The sequence below is a fragment of the Anomaloglossus baeobatrachus genome, chromosome 4, assembly GCF_048569485.1.
Source record: "Anomaloglossus baeobatrachus isolate aAnoBae1 chromosome 4, aAnoBae1.hap1, whole genome shotgun sequence".
NCBI lineage: Eukaryota > Metazoa > Chordata > Amphibia > Anura > Aromobatidae > Anomaloglossus > Anomaloglossus baeobatrachus.
The window spans coordinates 425,347,700-425,365,135 of record NC_134356.1 but is presented as its reverse complement, the minus strand read 5'-3'; the positions used below and the strand labels follow the sequence as shown (position 1 = coordinate 425,365,135).

The window sequence follows — 17,436 nt, the reverse complement described above, 5'->3', positions numbered from 1 at the left end:
TTCTCTCTCATTATTCTGGCATTTGACAAATGTAAATCATTTTGGTTCCTAATTGACCTTAAAATGGTAAAGGTTTATTCTGATTTCAAGTCAGATAGTGAGAAACAGGGCCAGCTCCAGGTTTTTGTGGGCCCCGGGCGGAAGAGTCCCAGTGAGCCCCATAAACACGCAGACACACACATACACATACACAGATACATACATATACATATTTAAAGAAAAACTCACAAAAATACATATAAACAGACAAATCTATACAGTCATATACACTGACATACATAGATACACATCATACATGCATACAGACAGACACACACAGCTCTGCTGCATACATACCTACATACAGACACACACATACTGCTCTGCTGCATGCATACATACTGCTCTGCTGCATGCATGCATATATACATACAGACACACTTAATGCTCTGCTGCATACATACATTTAGACACACACATACTGCTTCACTACATACATACAGACACACACTGCTCTGCTGCATATATACATAGAGACAGACAGACACACCTTCCTCTGCGGGGCCCACACACCTTCCTCTGCGGGGCCCACACACCTTCCTCTGCGGGGCCCACACACCTTGCTCTGCGGGGCCCACACACCTTGCTCTGCGGGGCCCACACACCTTGCTCTGCGGGGCCCACACACCTTGCTCTGCGGGGCCCACACACCGGGCTCTGCGGGGCCCAGCACACCGGGCTCTTCGGGGCCCAGCACACCGGGCTCTTCGGGGCCCAGCACACCGGGCTCTTCGGGGCCCAGCACACCGGGCTCTTCGGGGCCCAGCACACGCGGCTTCGGGCAGGGGAGGGGGGGCAGGAAATACATTGTGTGGGGAAGAAGCCCATACAGCTCACCAGGGCCCATAAATCGGGGGGCCGGGGAGGGCACATACAGATCGAGTGGGGGGGGTGAGAGGTGTCCCACATATCGCTCAGGTCACGGAGGAGATGGGACCCACACAGCGTCGGAGGGGAGCGCTGTGCTGGGGGTCGCTGGCTGGCACTGCGCCCCCTTCATCTGTGGGATCGAGCAGGACGCTAGGCGGTACCTTCGCCCACAGATGAAGGACGCAGCGAACGCTGTGGTCTGCGCGCCTTAAAGGGACGGCAGCCACAGTTTCCTGCCGAGGACTGCGGTCCCCGGAACTTGGCCTCGGGGCAGCAGAACTGAAGGCAAGTGGTCCCGGCCCGGGGGCAGCAGAACTGACGAGGCCGAGTGGGCCCCCCCAGCTCTCCAGGGCCCCGGCATTTGCCCGGGTATGCCGGGTGCTGACGCCGACTCTGGTGAGAAACATGCATTTGTGTCTTTATAGATGGTGGATATTCTGGTTTCAACTGTATACCTTTTCATGGGTTGTAAAAAGACTGTTTCTTCAACATAGCCATGTAGTGCAAGTATTAACCTCAGTATTGCTTAGAATGCTATAATTAGGCTTAAACTATTGCCTAATATTCATACCTTTTAGAAAATTACATAAAAAATACCATACTAATATAATATAATCTGCTTAGGAAATTGAAGAAATTGTAATGGCAGCACTTTATAAATATCACACAAAGAAAATAGTAAAGAAGGAAATTATCTGCACTACTTTTAGTAATATTACATTACACAAATATTCTTCAAGGTTTCTCACTTGTTCAACAAGATGCACTTTTTGTCTTCTGTAAAGCATAACACATCTTAGCACGATGATCCATACAGATTGGTTTCTTGCATTCCACACACTGTAGAGCTGTTTTCTTGTCATTTTTCCTTTGGCAGTTTGCCCCATTGTCGTTGGTTCATCTAATGACCATTGATAGCCATTTATGCCGTTGATGAATTTTGTTACTGCTCCATTATCTCTGACTTCACAGTCTTTATCTTCTTCAAAGTCACAGTAATCTAAATCCTCATCTGTAAAATAATTTGCATGACAGCCAAAAAATAATAGGTTTCGAATTACCTTACCTATAACCAGTTATTGGGATCTCATAAACCCCATTATTAGATTTCGGGAAAACTATATAGCTAAAAATTATAACCCCACAATATACTTCAGCTGTAAATCTTAAAACAAATTTCACAAGGAACCCACCTCGTGTTATGCAGCGTGCGCATGCGCAATGGGTATGAAGACAGCGTGGGGTTTCCCAGACCCCATTAACAGGTTCTCTGGTTAAGATATAAGCCAGAATACTAAATTGTAAGAATTTGCATGCATTTGGCAATTTCATACATTCCTTTAGAGAGTACTTATCCTGTGACAATATCTAGGAGTTGCCTCAGCCTAGAGGTTCCCAACTTTTCTGACCTCGAAAGCCACTTTTAGATGTGAAAGAGGGTCAGGAGCCACATTCAGGTCTTGAGGGTCGCAAGCGACAACCAGCTCCCACTCCACTAATGATAGTGATACTTAGGGCGGCTTTGCACGTTGCGACATCGCAAGCCGATGCTGTGATGTCGCACGCGATAGTCTCCGCCCCCGTCGCAGGTCCGATATCGTGTGATAGCTGGCGTAGCGAACATTATCGCTACGCCAGCTTCACATGCACTCACCTGCCCTGCGACCGTCGCTCTGGCCGGCGACCCGCCTCCTTAAGGGGGCGGGTCGTGCGGCGTCATAGCGACGTCACACGGCTGGCGGCCAATAGCGGCGGAGGTGTGGAGATGAGCAGGATGTAAACATCCCGCCCACCTCCTTCCTTCCGCATATCCTACGGAAGCCGCGGTGACGCCGGTAGGAGATGTTCCTCGCTCCTGCGACTTCACACACAGCGATGTGTGCTGCCGCAGGAGCGAGGAACAACATTGGACCATCGCGTCAGCGTAATTATGGATTACGCCGACGCTGCAACGATGATACGATTACGACGATTTTGCGCTCGTTAATCGTATCATCTAGGCTTTACACACTACGATGTCTCATGCGATGCCGGATGTGCGCCACTTTCAATTTGACCCCACCGACATCGCACCTGCGATGTCGTAGTGTGCAAAGCCCGCCTTAGAGCCCACTTTACTGGTATAATGACAGCAAAAGCTTTTCCACAGAAATCACTCTGAGGCAGTATACCAGGTTCCAGGGGTTCTTGCCATACCCTCCTTACGATGTGCTCTTCTTTGTGGGGCTACTCACAAGTTCCCATCTGGAGACCTGCTCTTCCTAGCTGTTTGCTAGACCTGGTGCTAATGCACCAAACTGAAAGACAGCCGCGAGCCATTCATCATGGGCCTGTGAGCCACAGATTGGAGACTCCGGTCTTAGCCCAACAGCGCAACATTTCTGATCAATCAGCTGATTCTGACACAACGTTTCGACTTCATTGCTCATAGAGATATGGTACAGTAGAGAATGCATACATGGCCTTACATGTCTACCTGGTTTCCTAAGGTTTTGCACAGATTTTATTTTGTTTATCGGTTTATCATACTATAGCTGCAGTGTAACTTTAGTAAGTTTAGTAAACTCATCCTTTTTTGTCTTTTTACCTTCTTAGAGCCATCAAGAATGCCAAGGGACTGCACAGCAAAAAGGAAGTTCCCATCCACAGGGTGGCCGACATTTCTGGGGTAAGACCAATTGGTTTGCCACAAAGTGTTTCAGCAAATACATGAAAAGTGTAAGGCAAAGCATTATCCCGAAGGAAAATCCCAGATGATGTGTAAACAATCGTACACATAGGTTTCTAAGTGTTCCCATTCTATTACCCACGGTTGCTAAGCATTTTTATTCTATTAATCAGTGATAACCACTACCTTTTCCTCACATGTGCTTTGACTTAAATGTTTAATTTATTAGAGTATTATTCCACTGTTAGGAACTTCAGGGTTGTTATTACTTTGTTTCTTTGCAGGTATCCTGAAAAAGGTTTGCTGTGTCTTATAGACTAATATGTCTCATGTTGTTGGGGGGTATTGCCTTATAACATCTGCTGGGGCACAGACTGCGTTTGTCTCTGCATTTGCTGTGCATGCGAGTCAGAATAGAAACTAAGCCCCTGATTCATCACAGGGTTTATAAAGGGACAACCCCTTTAAGACCCTGACAGTGGTTTTATGCTGAAGTTTTGAAAATTGCAGCAAAAAGTGACATCTGGAAAGTGTCTTTATGTGTATTTAAAATATGAAGGCAAACCCTAGTGTTAGTCTGGTCATACACACTATATAGCTGTCAGCTGAGGTATCATCCACCTAACAGCATTCTTTCCAGTTCTTCCATACACAGGAACATATTGCTCCACTGGCCATTCCTGCGTTTTCTGTGAAAGTTGTTGCCAGAATCATCTGGCAGTGGCTCCTATATCACTGCTGAGCAAAAAGATTGGGGGAATATATTCCAGCCGTCAGATTCTCATACTCCCCCCCCTCCCCCCCCATCAACCACCCTCTCCCCTTCAAATGTTTGAGGATTCTGAAACTGGTGGGTGCAACTCACTTTAGAGCAACATCGCTGCTGAGGCACGACTTTTGTGACGTAGCAGCGATGTTGCTAGTGATGTCGCTGTGTGTGACATCCAGTAACAACCTGGCCCCTGCTGTGAGGTCCCTGGTTGTTGCTGAATGTCCTGGACCATTTTTTAGTTGTTGCTCTCCCGCTGTGAAGCACACATCGCTGTGTGTGACAGTGAGAGAGCAACAACTGAATGTGCAGGCAGCAGGGAGCCGGCTTCTGCGGACGCTGGAAACCACGGTAAACATCGGGTAACCAAGAAGCCCTTACCTTGGTTACCCGATATTTACCTTCGTTACCAGCGTCCGCCGCTCTCACGCTGTCAGTGCCGGCTCCCTGCTCTCTGCACATATAGCCAGACTACACATCGGGTAATTAACCTGATGTGTACTGTGGCTATGTGGTCAGGGAGCCGGCACTTGCAGCGTGAGAGCGGCGGACGCTGGTAACGAAGGTAAATATCGGGTAACCAAGGTAAGGGCTTCTTAGTTACCCGAAATTTACCTTAGTTACCAAGCGCAGCATCGCTTCCACGCGTCGCTGCTGGCTGGGGGCTGGTCACTGGTCACTGGTGATATCTGCCTGTGTGACAGCTCACCAGCAACCCTTGTAGCGACGCTCCAGCGATCCCTGCCAGATCAGGTTGCTGGTGGGATCGCTGGAGCGTCGCTTAGTGTGACGGTACCTTAAGTGTATGGGGGCACTTTTAAGTGCAAACTGGCAGAGCTCACTTCTTTTTTTTTTAAATCAGATCTTTTTTTATTAAATCATTAGGGATCAATACAGAGAGTATTTCACTTTTCATATAACTGATAACAATAAACAGATAAACACATGTGATTTATAAATCAGGTTCTTTCTCTGCATGTATGTAAATATAGTAATAGAGTTCTCAAATCATAATTATATTCTATAGCTTGAGCCTACAAACCTCGTGGCTCTACAAATAAACAAAACTTAAATTATGCAATAATGCCTCAGACAACAGGAACACCTCCTCCATCAGCCGTGTCGCTCCACATCATATTGCTATACTCTCCCGCCCCTCCCTCTCCGTGCAGTCATCCATGAAACCGTTCCAGTCCTCTCTCACCTCTTCATTCAAAGTCCACTTCGTCACAGAAAAAACTAGTTTTAATTCCCTTCCTCACACATGCCATCACTGCAGGCACAACATTAACCGGTCCAGCATTGCATCCCGAACCAGTGCACTAGAGGGTAGGCCCGGCAACTCTATCCATGGCCGCCAAATGCTGTAAAACTTTTTCAATGTTTTTCTTTTTAAATAAACTCCCCTTTCCAATGTTATGACGTTATTTAATTTGTTTTTGAGCTCTGGTAATGTTGGTGGTAGAGGGTCTAACCAGTGATATGCAAGTAGCTTTCTTGCTTGGTACAAGATACGGGCTATTCCCAGAGCGGTTGGAGAATCCGGATCCACTTCTCCTTCCCACAGACTCAACAGGCACAGGCGGGGCGACGGTTGTATTGTGATATGATATATTTGATCTATAAGTCCCAGGGTTTGGTTCCAGAAATCACCAATGTGTCCACACTCCCACATAACATGCATCAAATGGGCATCATCCTGTCCACACCTAACACACTGTGTGTTTCGTCTGAGTCCCATCTTAAATAGTAGACTGGGAGTTTTATATACCCTGTGGATGAAATATATTTGAGACAGCTTTTGGCACTCCGATACCGCCAGTTTAGGAACTTGTTCCAATATATCAGACCACTGGCCTTCCGTCAGGGGACCGACGTCTCGTTCCCACTTGCTTTTAACAATCAATGGATGTGTTTCTAGATGGGCAGGTAGTAATTTTTTATATAGTTCCGAAATAAGACCCTTAGAGGACTCAGATGTAAGCAGCCTATGTAATGTTTGATTATGTGTCACTGTTCCCGGGTTTGTCCTCCCGTCTTTCCAGTGCGTGTCTCAGCTGCAAATACTGATAAAAGAAGACATGCGGAAGGTAAAACTCCGTTCTCAGTTGTTCAAAGCTTGTAAGAGTATTATTTTGTAGTACTTGTGACACTAAATGGATCCCTTTATCCTCCCATCCTCTGAACCCTACTAATTTTTTAATTTCTGGCAAGTCGGGGTTCTGCCACAGTGGCCAGAGCTCTGTAGGTCCGCTTATCCCCAAAAGAGACTCTACCCCTGTCCCACACCCGGAATATCATAGCCAGTGTGGGATATCGTGCCCCATTTATCTGTCTTTGTCCCACATCCAACCGGCAACCTGGGTACTTCCATACTGATCCCTCTCTCACTATATCACCACTGGTATCATACCCTCCTTCTTTGCCTCAACCCCTCAGATGTTGCATCTGGGAGGCTATATAGTATATACCGTATTTTTCGGACTATAAGACGCACCGGACTATAAGACGCACCCTGGTTTTAGAGGAGGAAAATTTGAAAATAAAACTTTAAGCAAAAAATGTGGTCATGACACACTGTTATGGGGCGAGGATCTGCTGCTGACACTGTTATGGGGGTAATGTCCCCAAATTCTCTACTAAGGTACCCCATCCTGGTAATGATCCTCCTGCCTTGTATATGATCCTGCTATAAACCCCCATCCTGCTCCTATACCAGCATCCTGCTCATATTCCCCCATCCTGCTCATATTCCCCCATCCTGCTCATATACTCCCATCCTGTTCATATACCCCATCCTGTTCATATACCCCCCATCCTGCCTGCTCATATACTCCCATCCTGTTCATATACCCCCATCCTGCCTGCTCATATACTCCCATCCTGCTCATATACTCCTATCCTGTTCATATACCCCCATCCTGCCTGCTCATATACTCCCATCCTGTTCATATACTCCCATCCTGTTCATATACCCCCATCCTGCCTGCTCATATACTCCCATCCTGTTCATATACTCCCATCCTGTTCATATACCCCCATCCTGCCTGCTCATATACTCCCATCCTGTTCATATACCCCCATCCTGTTCATATACCCCCATCCTGTTCATATACTCCCATCCTGTTCATATAGCCCCCATCCTGTTTATATACCCCCCATCCTGTTCTCATACCCCCCATCCTGTTCATATACCCCCATCCTGCCTGCTCATATACTCCCATCCTGCTATATGCCCCCATCGTGCTCATATACTCCCATCCTGTTCATATACTCCCATTTTGCTCATATATCCCATCCTGTTCATATACCCTCCATCCTGTTCATATACCCCCATCCATCCTGTTCATATACCCCATCCTGCTATATGCCCCCATCGTGCTCATATACCATCCTGGTATATGGCCTGTATCCTATAGCACAGAGAAAAAAATAAACGTTTATACTCACCTTTTCCTCACTCCCTCCAGCACCAATCATCTTCCTCTCTGCGCCACTGACCTGTGTGTGTGGAGCCCTTCCCCTGCTGCATCGCGATGTCTTCCTGTCTGTGCCGATCAGCTGACCAGCTCAGCACAGATCAGCTGACCGGCACAGACAGGAAGACATCGCGTGCTGCGGGGGAACGGCTCCACACACGGGGACGGGTGAGTGTACTGATTCACTGCACACCGCGCTGGTAATGACGCGCGGGGGGCAGTGAATACAGCCGCACATGATCACTCCAGGCTGTAATTGCCAGGGGTGATCATGCGGCCGGCTCTTTGCTATGCGCGCGTCCCCGCTCGTCCTCCCGCCCACCTGTCAGTGCCGACTTCAGCGCTGAGAGATGGGCGGGAGGATGGGCGTGCATATGTAATGAGCGGGCCCACGTGGTCACGGCAGGCGCTGCTGCTGCCTGCTCGTGCCCCCGATGACCCGCAGCACCCTCATTCCCAGCCGCAGCCCTATAGTCAGACCATAAGACGCACCCCCAACTTTCCCCCAACATTTGGGGGAAAAAAAAGTGCGTCTTATGGTCCGAAAAATACGGTATATGGGTTTGGTACCGCCAGTCCTCCCTCCTCCTTTCCCCGCTGTAGCACTTCCAGTCGAATCCTAGCTTGCTTTTTCTTCCAAATAAGTTCCCGGAATATTGTATTAATTTTTACAAAAAATTCCCTACATATCCACACTGGAAAATTATGTATAAGGTACAGTAATGGTGGCATCATTACCATTTTAATTAAATTGGATCTGCCGATATTTGATAGCGGCAAACGGCACCAGGTAGGCACTTTTGCTCTGAATCGCTGTAACAGGGGTTCCAGATTTAGGGCCTGGAAATCCTTCGGGATTGGGCTGACAATTACTCCCAGATATTTAAACTCCCGGACCACAGGAACTGGAATCTTTAAGTCCGAAAAGTCCCCCGGAAGGGGGTCCAACGGCATTAAAGCCGACTTGGACCAGTTGATTCGTAGACCAGACCTCTGTCAAATTCCCGAATGATATTCATTGCCGGCAAAATCGAGGAACGTACCTTGTCTAAATATAAGAGTAGATCGTCTGCGTATAATGTTATCTTTTGTTCCACGGCTCCACACCGAAATCCCTCTACCTCCCTGGATTTCCGTATTGCCACTGCCAACGGCTCCACTGCAGTCGCGAATAGCAAGGGTGAAAGCGGGCACCCCTGTCTAGTACCTCTTCCAAGAGGAAAAGACTCGGAGACCCTGCCATTAACCCTAACCTTCGCCACCGGTGAGTCATATAGCAGTTTTACCCAATTTATGAATCTATGTCCAAAGCCCAGTTTCCGAAGTACAGCCCACATATATTCCCATTCAAGGCTATCGAACGCCTTAGCGGCGTCTAAAGTTCTATGTTGAATTCCCAAATATACTTTCCTGAGATTCATAGATGTGGCTCTGCATGGAATGAATCCTGTCTGATCACTCTGCACTATAGATGAGATGACTCGGGACATCCTATTGGCGAGCACCTTGGCCAGCAATTTAATGTCTGTTTGTAGGAGAGAAATTGGGCGATACGAATCCGGGATCTATGGATCTTTTCCGGGTTTTAATATTAAGACTATTAAGGCTTCCCTCATAGAGGGTGGGAGGACCCTCTGCCCTTCAGATTCTTCAAATACCTTAAGTAGTTTGGGTAGCAGTAAGGGTGCATACATTTTATAAAACTCTCCAGGCAGGCCATCTGTTCCCGGAGCTTTTTCATTTTGTGTCTGGCCAAGCGCTTCCTCCAGTTCTTCCAATGAGATGTCCCGGTCCAGCAATTCCCTGTTTACATCACTCAGTGTAGGAAGAGAGAGAGCATCCAAATACTGCTCAATCTCAGTCTCCGTGAAGTCACAGTCTGATGTGTATAGCCGCATATAATACCTCTTTATTTCTCTTATTATATCCTCGCTTGCTGTTACAAAGTCACCCGATTCCGTCTTTAACCTATTTATATAAGAAGATCCTTCCTGTGCTCTAATGACTGTGGCCAGTAGGTGCCCCACGCCCTCCCCCGCCATAAAATAATTTTGTTTAAGGAAATAGCGTTTATTTTCTGCCACCGACATGAGATTTTCTTTGAGTGACATCTGTGCCTTCTCTAGAGGGTTTTTAGTTTCTACTGTCGGGTTGAGCACCACCGCAGCCTCCGCATCAGGTACCTTCTGAATCAGACTGGGTGTAACCTTTGGTTTGATTTTTGCGTATGCATATTTCTCTAATATATATGCCCCTTACCACAGCTTTCATAGAGTCCCAAACTATGTGTGGCGGTGCAGAGCACTCATTAAGATGAAAGTATTCCAGAATGTTATCATATAAAGATCTCCCAATAAGCTGGATCCAGAAGGGATTAAGTTTCCAGATAGGCCTGGGCAGAGTGAGGGGGTTTCCCCATGCAAGCGTAACCTGTAATGGTGAGTGATCAGATACACTTCTAGGTAGGTAGGCCACCTTTTGTATATATGAGGCCATAAGTGCGTTTCCAATAGCCAGGTCTATCCGTGACATGGTGTGGTGGGAGCTAGAGTAACAGGAGAATTGTTTGGTTGTGGGGTGTTGGGCACGCCAAAGATCTACAAAACCCAGCTCTGTTAGCATTCTAGCAAATGAAGCCGGGGCGGCGTTCTCCGATATGTTTCCCGAGTGTAATTTATCTAGATAGGGATGTAAGTAATTATTAAAATCCCCTATCAAAAGCGTCGGCACAGATGGAAGGGAATCTAAAATAGACAATATCCTTTTTACTGGTTCGACTGAATATGGTGGAGGGATATATATCGCAACCAGAATAAATTGTATACCATACAGCGTGCAAAGCAAACATACAAATCTTCCCCCCGGGTCAATCACTGATTTGGTACATGAGAACGGGATGGATTTGTGCACCAACACACTCACACCCCGTGCATGGGTCGAGTATGTGGAATGATATTCATGCGCGATCCATCCCTTCCTCAGCCAATGAAAATTATCCCTGACCATGTGGGTCTCGGAGAGACATAAAATAGCCGGTAAAAGTTTCTGTAGGTGAGTAAATATAGCACATCTTTTGTTCGCATCTCCGAGCCCTCTGACATTCCACGCTACAATATTTAAAGATGTCGCCATAAGCTTAGACTAAGATATGATGATGGATACTTCATACCTGGAGGAGAGAGGCGTTCTCCACCGATTCTCAAAAACATTAGGTTGAGCGACACGACTGAGGCACACCACACTTCCCAAACAGATTGCATCATACAACAATAAACAGGAAAAACAAGGAGAGAGATAGGGCTCCGCACACCAGTGCGCAGTGCCCCTGCCCTCAAAATCAAGTGTATCTTACACATTACTCCCAAATAGAGAGAATCAGGGCTAAAAATACGCCCCAAGTCCATGCAGGGAGGGGGGTCCAAAACTCGCTAGTGCAGCGTGTGTCCACAATGAACCGGCCGTCTCCCAACCTGGATCCTAGATGAATTTAACTGTAATGAGCTCACCAGCATAGCGTCCCAAACAAAAACAACGCCTGCCGGCAGAAAGGGAAATCTCAGGTATTATTCCTCCTCAGGGATCTCTCATTGCTATCCAGCCAAGACAATGCCGCCTCATCCGTATAAAAAAAATGAGTCTCTCCATTCACAGCAATCCGCAGCTTAGCAGGGTACATCATGGAATATGGCACTTGTGGGTTGCGCAATCGTTTTTTGATCTCAATAAATTGCGCTCTTTTACGTTGCACTTCCATGGAGAAATCAGGAAATATTGATATCTTCCTCCCATCAATTGCAAGTTCTTTGATATCTCTGGCTCTGCGCAGGATAGTGTCCCTATCTTTATAGTGCAGTAGTTTAATCAGAATAGGACGTGGGGGTGCTCCCGGCTGTGGGGCACGCGCAGGGACCCTGTGCGCCCTTTCAATGGTGAAGAAAGAGGATAGTATGTCTTTTCCCATGGTGTCTTTAAGCCATTTTTCAAAGAAATTCAATGGGTCATTGCCCTCCATCCTCTCTGGGACCCCCACCAGTCTCAAATTACTTCTGTGGGAGCGGTTCTCTAAATCATCCACCTTGTTTAGCAGTGTGGAGATATTTTGCGTGGCCTTTCCCAGCTCTCGTGACATTGGTGGTAATTTATCCTCTGTTGTACTCACTCTTTCCTCCAGCTCCCCCATTCTGACAGTCATCCCTTTCAGCTCACATTTAATACAGGCCATATCTGAGGTGACAGTTCCCATCTGGCTACTTAGAGTGGCCAATGTGGTATTGCAAGAGTTAATTGCTGCCAGAATGTCTCAGTATGGCCTCAGTGAAAACAGGTGTTGTTTGCTCCACATCTCCCCTTCCTCCCTCTGCCAGCGCAGGCCTCTGTGTCTGCATATCTTGTGCTGCTGAACATGCAGGGCCCAGGGTACTCACAGTCTCACCGTCGGGTATGTTTTCTCCCTGCTCCAGGGCCCGTTCAGCGCTGCCATCGGGTGCCTCGTTGTAGGTAAGCTCTGTGCCAGGGGCCACTCTGGCAAACTGCTCCAACCTGCTTGCTACTCCCACTGCTCCAGCTCGGGATGGTGTGGATGCCGGCGGCGCCATATTGGATTCTTCAGAGGCACGCTCCTGCGCGTCTCTGTCCCTTTTATTGCTGCTGCGGGTCGTCATATCCTTGCTGTGCTCGCTTCCCCGGGTGTTAGAAGTAGTGTTGCAGCCCTCCAGGGTCGGTAGTGCCTGTCAGCAAGGCCGGTGTGCAGGATAATTCAGGATCCAGGCAGGAGCTCACCCACGCTGCTTCCTCTCTACATGAGGTCCAGGCCACGCCCCCCAGAGCTCACTTCTAAATGTACTGCTTTACATGCTTTTCAGAATAACTATACTCCACTACTAAAATCTTTTTACAATGTAGAAGGCATCCTAGTGTCACAAACTATGTTGCTTTAGGGTCCACCGTCATTAGGCTATTGCACCATTCAGAGAATAGAAACATTATATAGGCTGCTTATGTTACCTCTGAGTTTCAGTTCCAATCAGAAAACCAATAATTAGCATTTATGCAAGAGAAATTTAAACCCAATTGCAGTTCAAACATTTTTGTGAGGTTTTGAAAAATACCGCTACTCTGAACCTATGCTTTAATTGTAGCTTGTGTTTTTCTCCTTTTTTCTATTCCTAAGCCCAAAAATCACTTTGTGCAATACAACTCACGCTGGCACAGCTTGCCATCATATCCAATTTACTAATCATTTAGTGATTCCTGTGTGATGGCTATTTCCCAGACTGTTTTTCATTCCCATCAACCTGCTGTGTGATGGGACTCTGATATGCAGCTGCCCTCACTGTTAATTGCATAGTTAGATTTGGGAATCCAGTAACAGGCTGACAGTGTAGTAACATGGTTTAGAAACTCGTACAATTGATCATGCTTTGGAAATTATAGCCTAGGTTGAAACATTTTGAAGTTACGGTTTCATTAAATCAGTGTTATATTTACAGAATAAAGTACTTACACTCAGGAAATTAATGAAATGGCTTTTAAATTTAACTGAAAGCCATTTGTAATACTTATTTTTATTATTATTTATTTCTTTTTTCTTGACTTTCATATTTTTTGAGCTTTAACAGAGTTCTCTTGTCCCTTTCTTAAAAGAAAAGAATGTGCTGGAATTTAGAGAAGCCAGTTCTGGTCTGTGCTGATCAGTTGGTCACTATCTCTAAAGGTACCGTCACACTAAGCGACGCTCCAGTAATCCCACCAGTGATCTGACCTGGCAGGGATCGCTGGAGCGTTGCTACATGGTCGCTGGTCAGCAATCAGCGACCCGTGTAACGACGCTGTGCTTCATAACCATGGTACACATCGGGTTATTAAGCAAAGCGCTTTGCTTATAGTTACCCGATGTGTACCTTGGCTACGTGTGCAGGGAGCAGGGTGCCGGCTTCTAAAAGCTGCGGACGCTGGTAACCAAGGTAAATATTGGGTAACCCAGCAGAGCGCTTTGCTTGGTTACCCGATATTTACCGTGGTTACCAGCGTCCGCAGAAGTCTGCTCACTGCACATTCAGTTGTTGCTCTCTCGCTGTCACACACAGCAATGTGTGCTTCACAGCGGGAGAGCAACAACCAAAAAATGGTCCAGGACATTCAGCAACAACCGGCGACCTCACAGCAGGGGCCAGGTCGTTGCTGGATGTCACACACTGTGACATCGCTAGCGAGATCGCTGTTGCGTCACAAAAACCGTGACTCAGCAGCGATGTTGTTAGCGATGTCGCTTAGTGAGACGTGGCCTTTAAGGAAGGTTGGGGCAACCATTCTGCCGATTCAACTAAAGTCAATACTATAGATCAGCAAATTGAACCTGGCCCATCAGCCACCTGAAGTAGTCAATGACCTCTGGATGGGGGTCCCTGCAAACCGCCTCTTACCAGCCAGATTCTGCAGTGCCTTTTTTAATGTGTAGAAAATTTCACTATTGCACCAACAACACATTCATTGCGTCTTGCTAGACCTTTTAATCAGAAGACACATTGGTGATGTTCACAAGGCTTCTGACTGAACAGATTTGTTATTTTGACTTAATCTATATATATAATTGCCTTATTCTGTCTGTCTGTCTGTCTGTCTGTCTGTCTGTCTGTCTGTCTGTCTGTCTGTCTGTCTGTCTGTCTGTCTGTCTGTCTGTCTGTCTGTCTGTCTGTCTGTCTTGCTCCAAGATTCTGTCGTTACCGTGACAAGCGTCTCATTGGCCGCCCCCCCCGCACGGATTGGCCGAACCGACGTGGAGCCCCGACTCCCAGGTGAGTGCTGTACCCCCGGGAGCCCACACCAGCATACGCCGGCAACACAGTCGACACATACCGTTGCATTGCTGGGGTTGCAGGCGTATGCTGGTGTGGGCTCCCGTGCGTGCGGGGGGCGGGGTACGCTGGTAACCATGGAACACATCGGGTAATATTGTGTAGCATGGTTACCAGCGTATGCCGGCTCCCTGACTATTCAGATCGTTGGTCTCCCGCTGTCACACGCTGATGCGTGCTGCACAGCAGGAGACCAACAAGTGACCCAGCACTGTCTCTTTGAATACTTACCTGATGTGTACCATGCTTACTAGCATACCCCGACTCCCGGCACACGTACGCTGATAACAATGATACACATCAGGTAACTATGGAAACCGCTTTGCATAGTTTCTCTCTCGGCCACGCCCCCCGCTCCGCCTCTGCCCCGCTCGGCCACACTCTGCCCCCTCGGCCACGCCCCCCACACTGCCCCGCTCGGCCATGCCCCCACACGCTCGGCCACACCTCCCCACTCGGCCACGCCCCCCACACACATTGGGCACTTATACACCTCCCCCAGGACTACTCCACCTATCAGACACCTCTCCTCCAGGACTACTCCTCCTATTATACTCCCCTTCCCCAGGACTACTTCTCCTATTATACTCCTCTCTCCCCAAGGACTACTCCTCCTATTTTACTCCTCACCCCCAGGACTACTCCTTCTATTATCCTCCTCTCCCCCCAGGTCTTCTCCTCCTATTATACTGCTCACCTCCAGGACTACTCCTCCTATTATACTCCTCTCCCCCCAGGACTACTCCTCCTCTTATAATACTCCTCTTCACCCAGGACTACTCCACCTATTATCCTCCTCTCCCCCCCAGGACTACTCCTCCTATTATCCTCCTCTCCCCCCCGCACTACTCCTCCTATTATCCTCCTCTCCCCCCAGGACTACTCCTATTATCCTGCTCTCCCCCCAGGACTACTCCTCCCATTATCCTGCTCTCCCCCCCAGGACTACTACTCCTATTATCCTGCTCTCCCCCCCCAGGTCTACTCCTCCTATTATCCTGCTCTCCCCCCAGGACTACTACTCCTATTATCCTGCTCTCCCCCCAGGACTACTCCTCCTATTATCCTGCTCTCCCCCCAGGACTACTCCTCCTATTATCCTGCTCTCCCCCCAGGACTCTATTATACTCCTCTCCCTTCAGGACTACTCCTCCAACACACACACACACACACACACACACACACACACACACACACACACACACACACACTGCACAAAGCATACCTCCCCCCAAAACACACACACACACACACCCACACAAACCGCACAACACACACAGCACCACACACACACACAACGCTGCAGACACACAGCGCTCTACAAACAACACAACGCAACACACAGCACCACACACACACAACGCTGCAGACACAGCGCTCTACAAACAACGCAACACTCAAACAACACCGCTCTCACACCCCCCCCCCCCCAGACAACACCCAGAACATTTACAGCGCACTACACAAACACTGGCAACTACAGACAACATATATATATATATATATATATATATATACACATACATACATACATACATACATACATACATACATACATACATACATACATACATACATACATACATACACAAATCATACAGTAACTACACAATAACTTCTAGAATACCCGATGCGTTAGAATCGGGCCACCTTCTAGTACAAGTATAATTGTCAGTCAGTAGTGTGGACTATACAACCCTCTTTTATATATTTTTTACAATTCCCTTTATTTATTTTTTATTTTATTACCCATGCAAACCTCCAAAATCTCCTCATTCCTAATTGAAATTATTAATTTGTCTCCTTTAGTGAAATCATTAGGTTTTCGGTGTTACCATATATTTTCTAAAGGAATGTCCTAAATGTAAACATCTCTTTATTAAAGGGAATGTTTATCTCATAAAGTGACTAGATATTGCTAAGACTTGCTCCATTTATGATGAAAATGAAGCGGTTTATAATGGTCTTTGTTCCTTGCGTAGCAGCACTCCAGATACCTGTAACTTACCCTTCATCTTTAAGTTCAGTGGGCGATCGACTGATCATGAATTGGTGACCTGCCAACAGTTTCAAAGATTGCAATACCCCTTTAAAGCAATGTTGTGATAGGATATTTGAAAATGGGTTTTGAAAGTCACACAACCCCCTTACCAGCGGTATCTGTCTTTGAGCCGCCATTATGCACTAATCTCTGGTAGTGGGAATCCAGCAGAATTTGTTAGCGTTAAAGACTTAAGTACAGTAGAAAAACACATCATCATAGCCTAAAATATACCCAAAATATTACAAAATGTAGACATAACTTTTGTCCTAATGTAAGCAAACATATCTTTGATGTAAACTAAAGCCACCCATACACTTTTTATATGACCATCAGCCAAACCATGGTTCATCAGATCATTCAACTGGCAGCTGTCTGCCATCATAACCATACGCAGGAGCACCTGGCCAAGCATCCTGTGTTCTCTATGAGAGAGTCGCTAACAGACTTTTTGGGCCATGACTTATGTTTAAAGAACAAAAGGATTGTCTGAGCAAAGTTGGATATGCCGTATCCTTTTGTCCCCCTGTCATCATATGTCTGGGGCCCCTATACACATTAGCTTGTTGAGAAAACCTGTCAGTATCAGTGGGCTGGGCAGATATTAGTCTAAGGGTAGGGTTCCACTTGCGCATAGCTTCCAATGCGAGAGCATCGGAAGCAATATGCTGATGACCCTCTGCTGCGAGTGTCCGACGAAGGTCAGGCGACTGTGA

At 47.2% G+C, this 17,436-nt stretch overlaps 1 protein-coding gene across 2 annotated transcripts in view; it reads left to right on the top strand.

Annotated features, from left to right (window-relative positions):
• SND1 (staphylococcal nuclease and tudor domain containing 1) overlaps positions 1-17,436 on the top strand; it is a 959,968-nt gene that overhangs the window by 443,591 nt on the left and 498,941 nt on the right. For both annotated transcript variants that reach the window (XM_075345399.1, XM_075345398.1), the window contains exon 14: positions 3,505-3,577. In XM_075345399.1, coding sequence (XP_075201514.1) covers positions 3,505-3,577 — 73 coding nt within the window. The remainder of the gene's footprint in view (positions 1-3,504; positions 3,578-17,436) is intronic.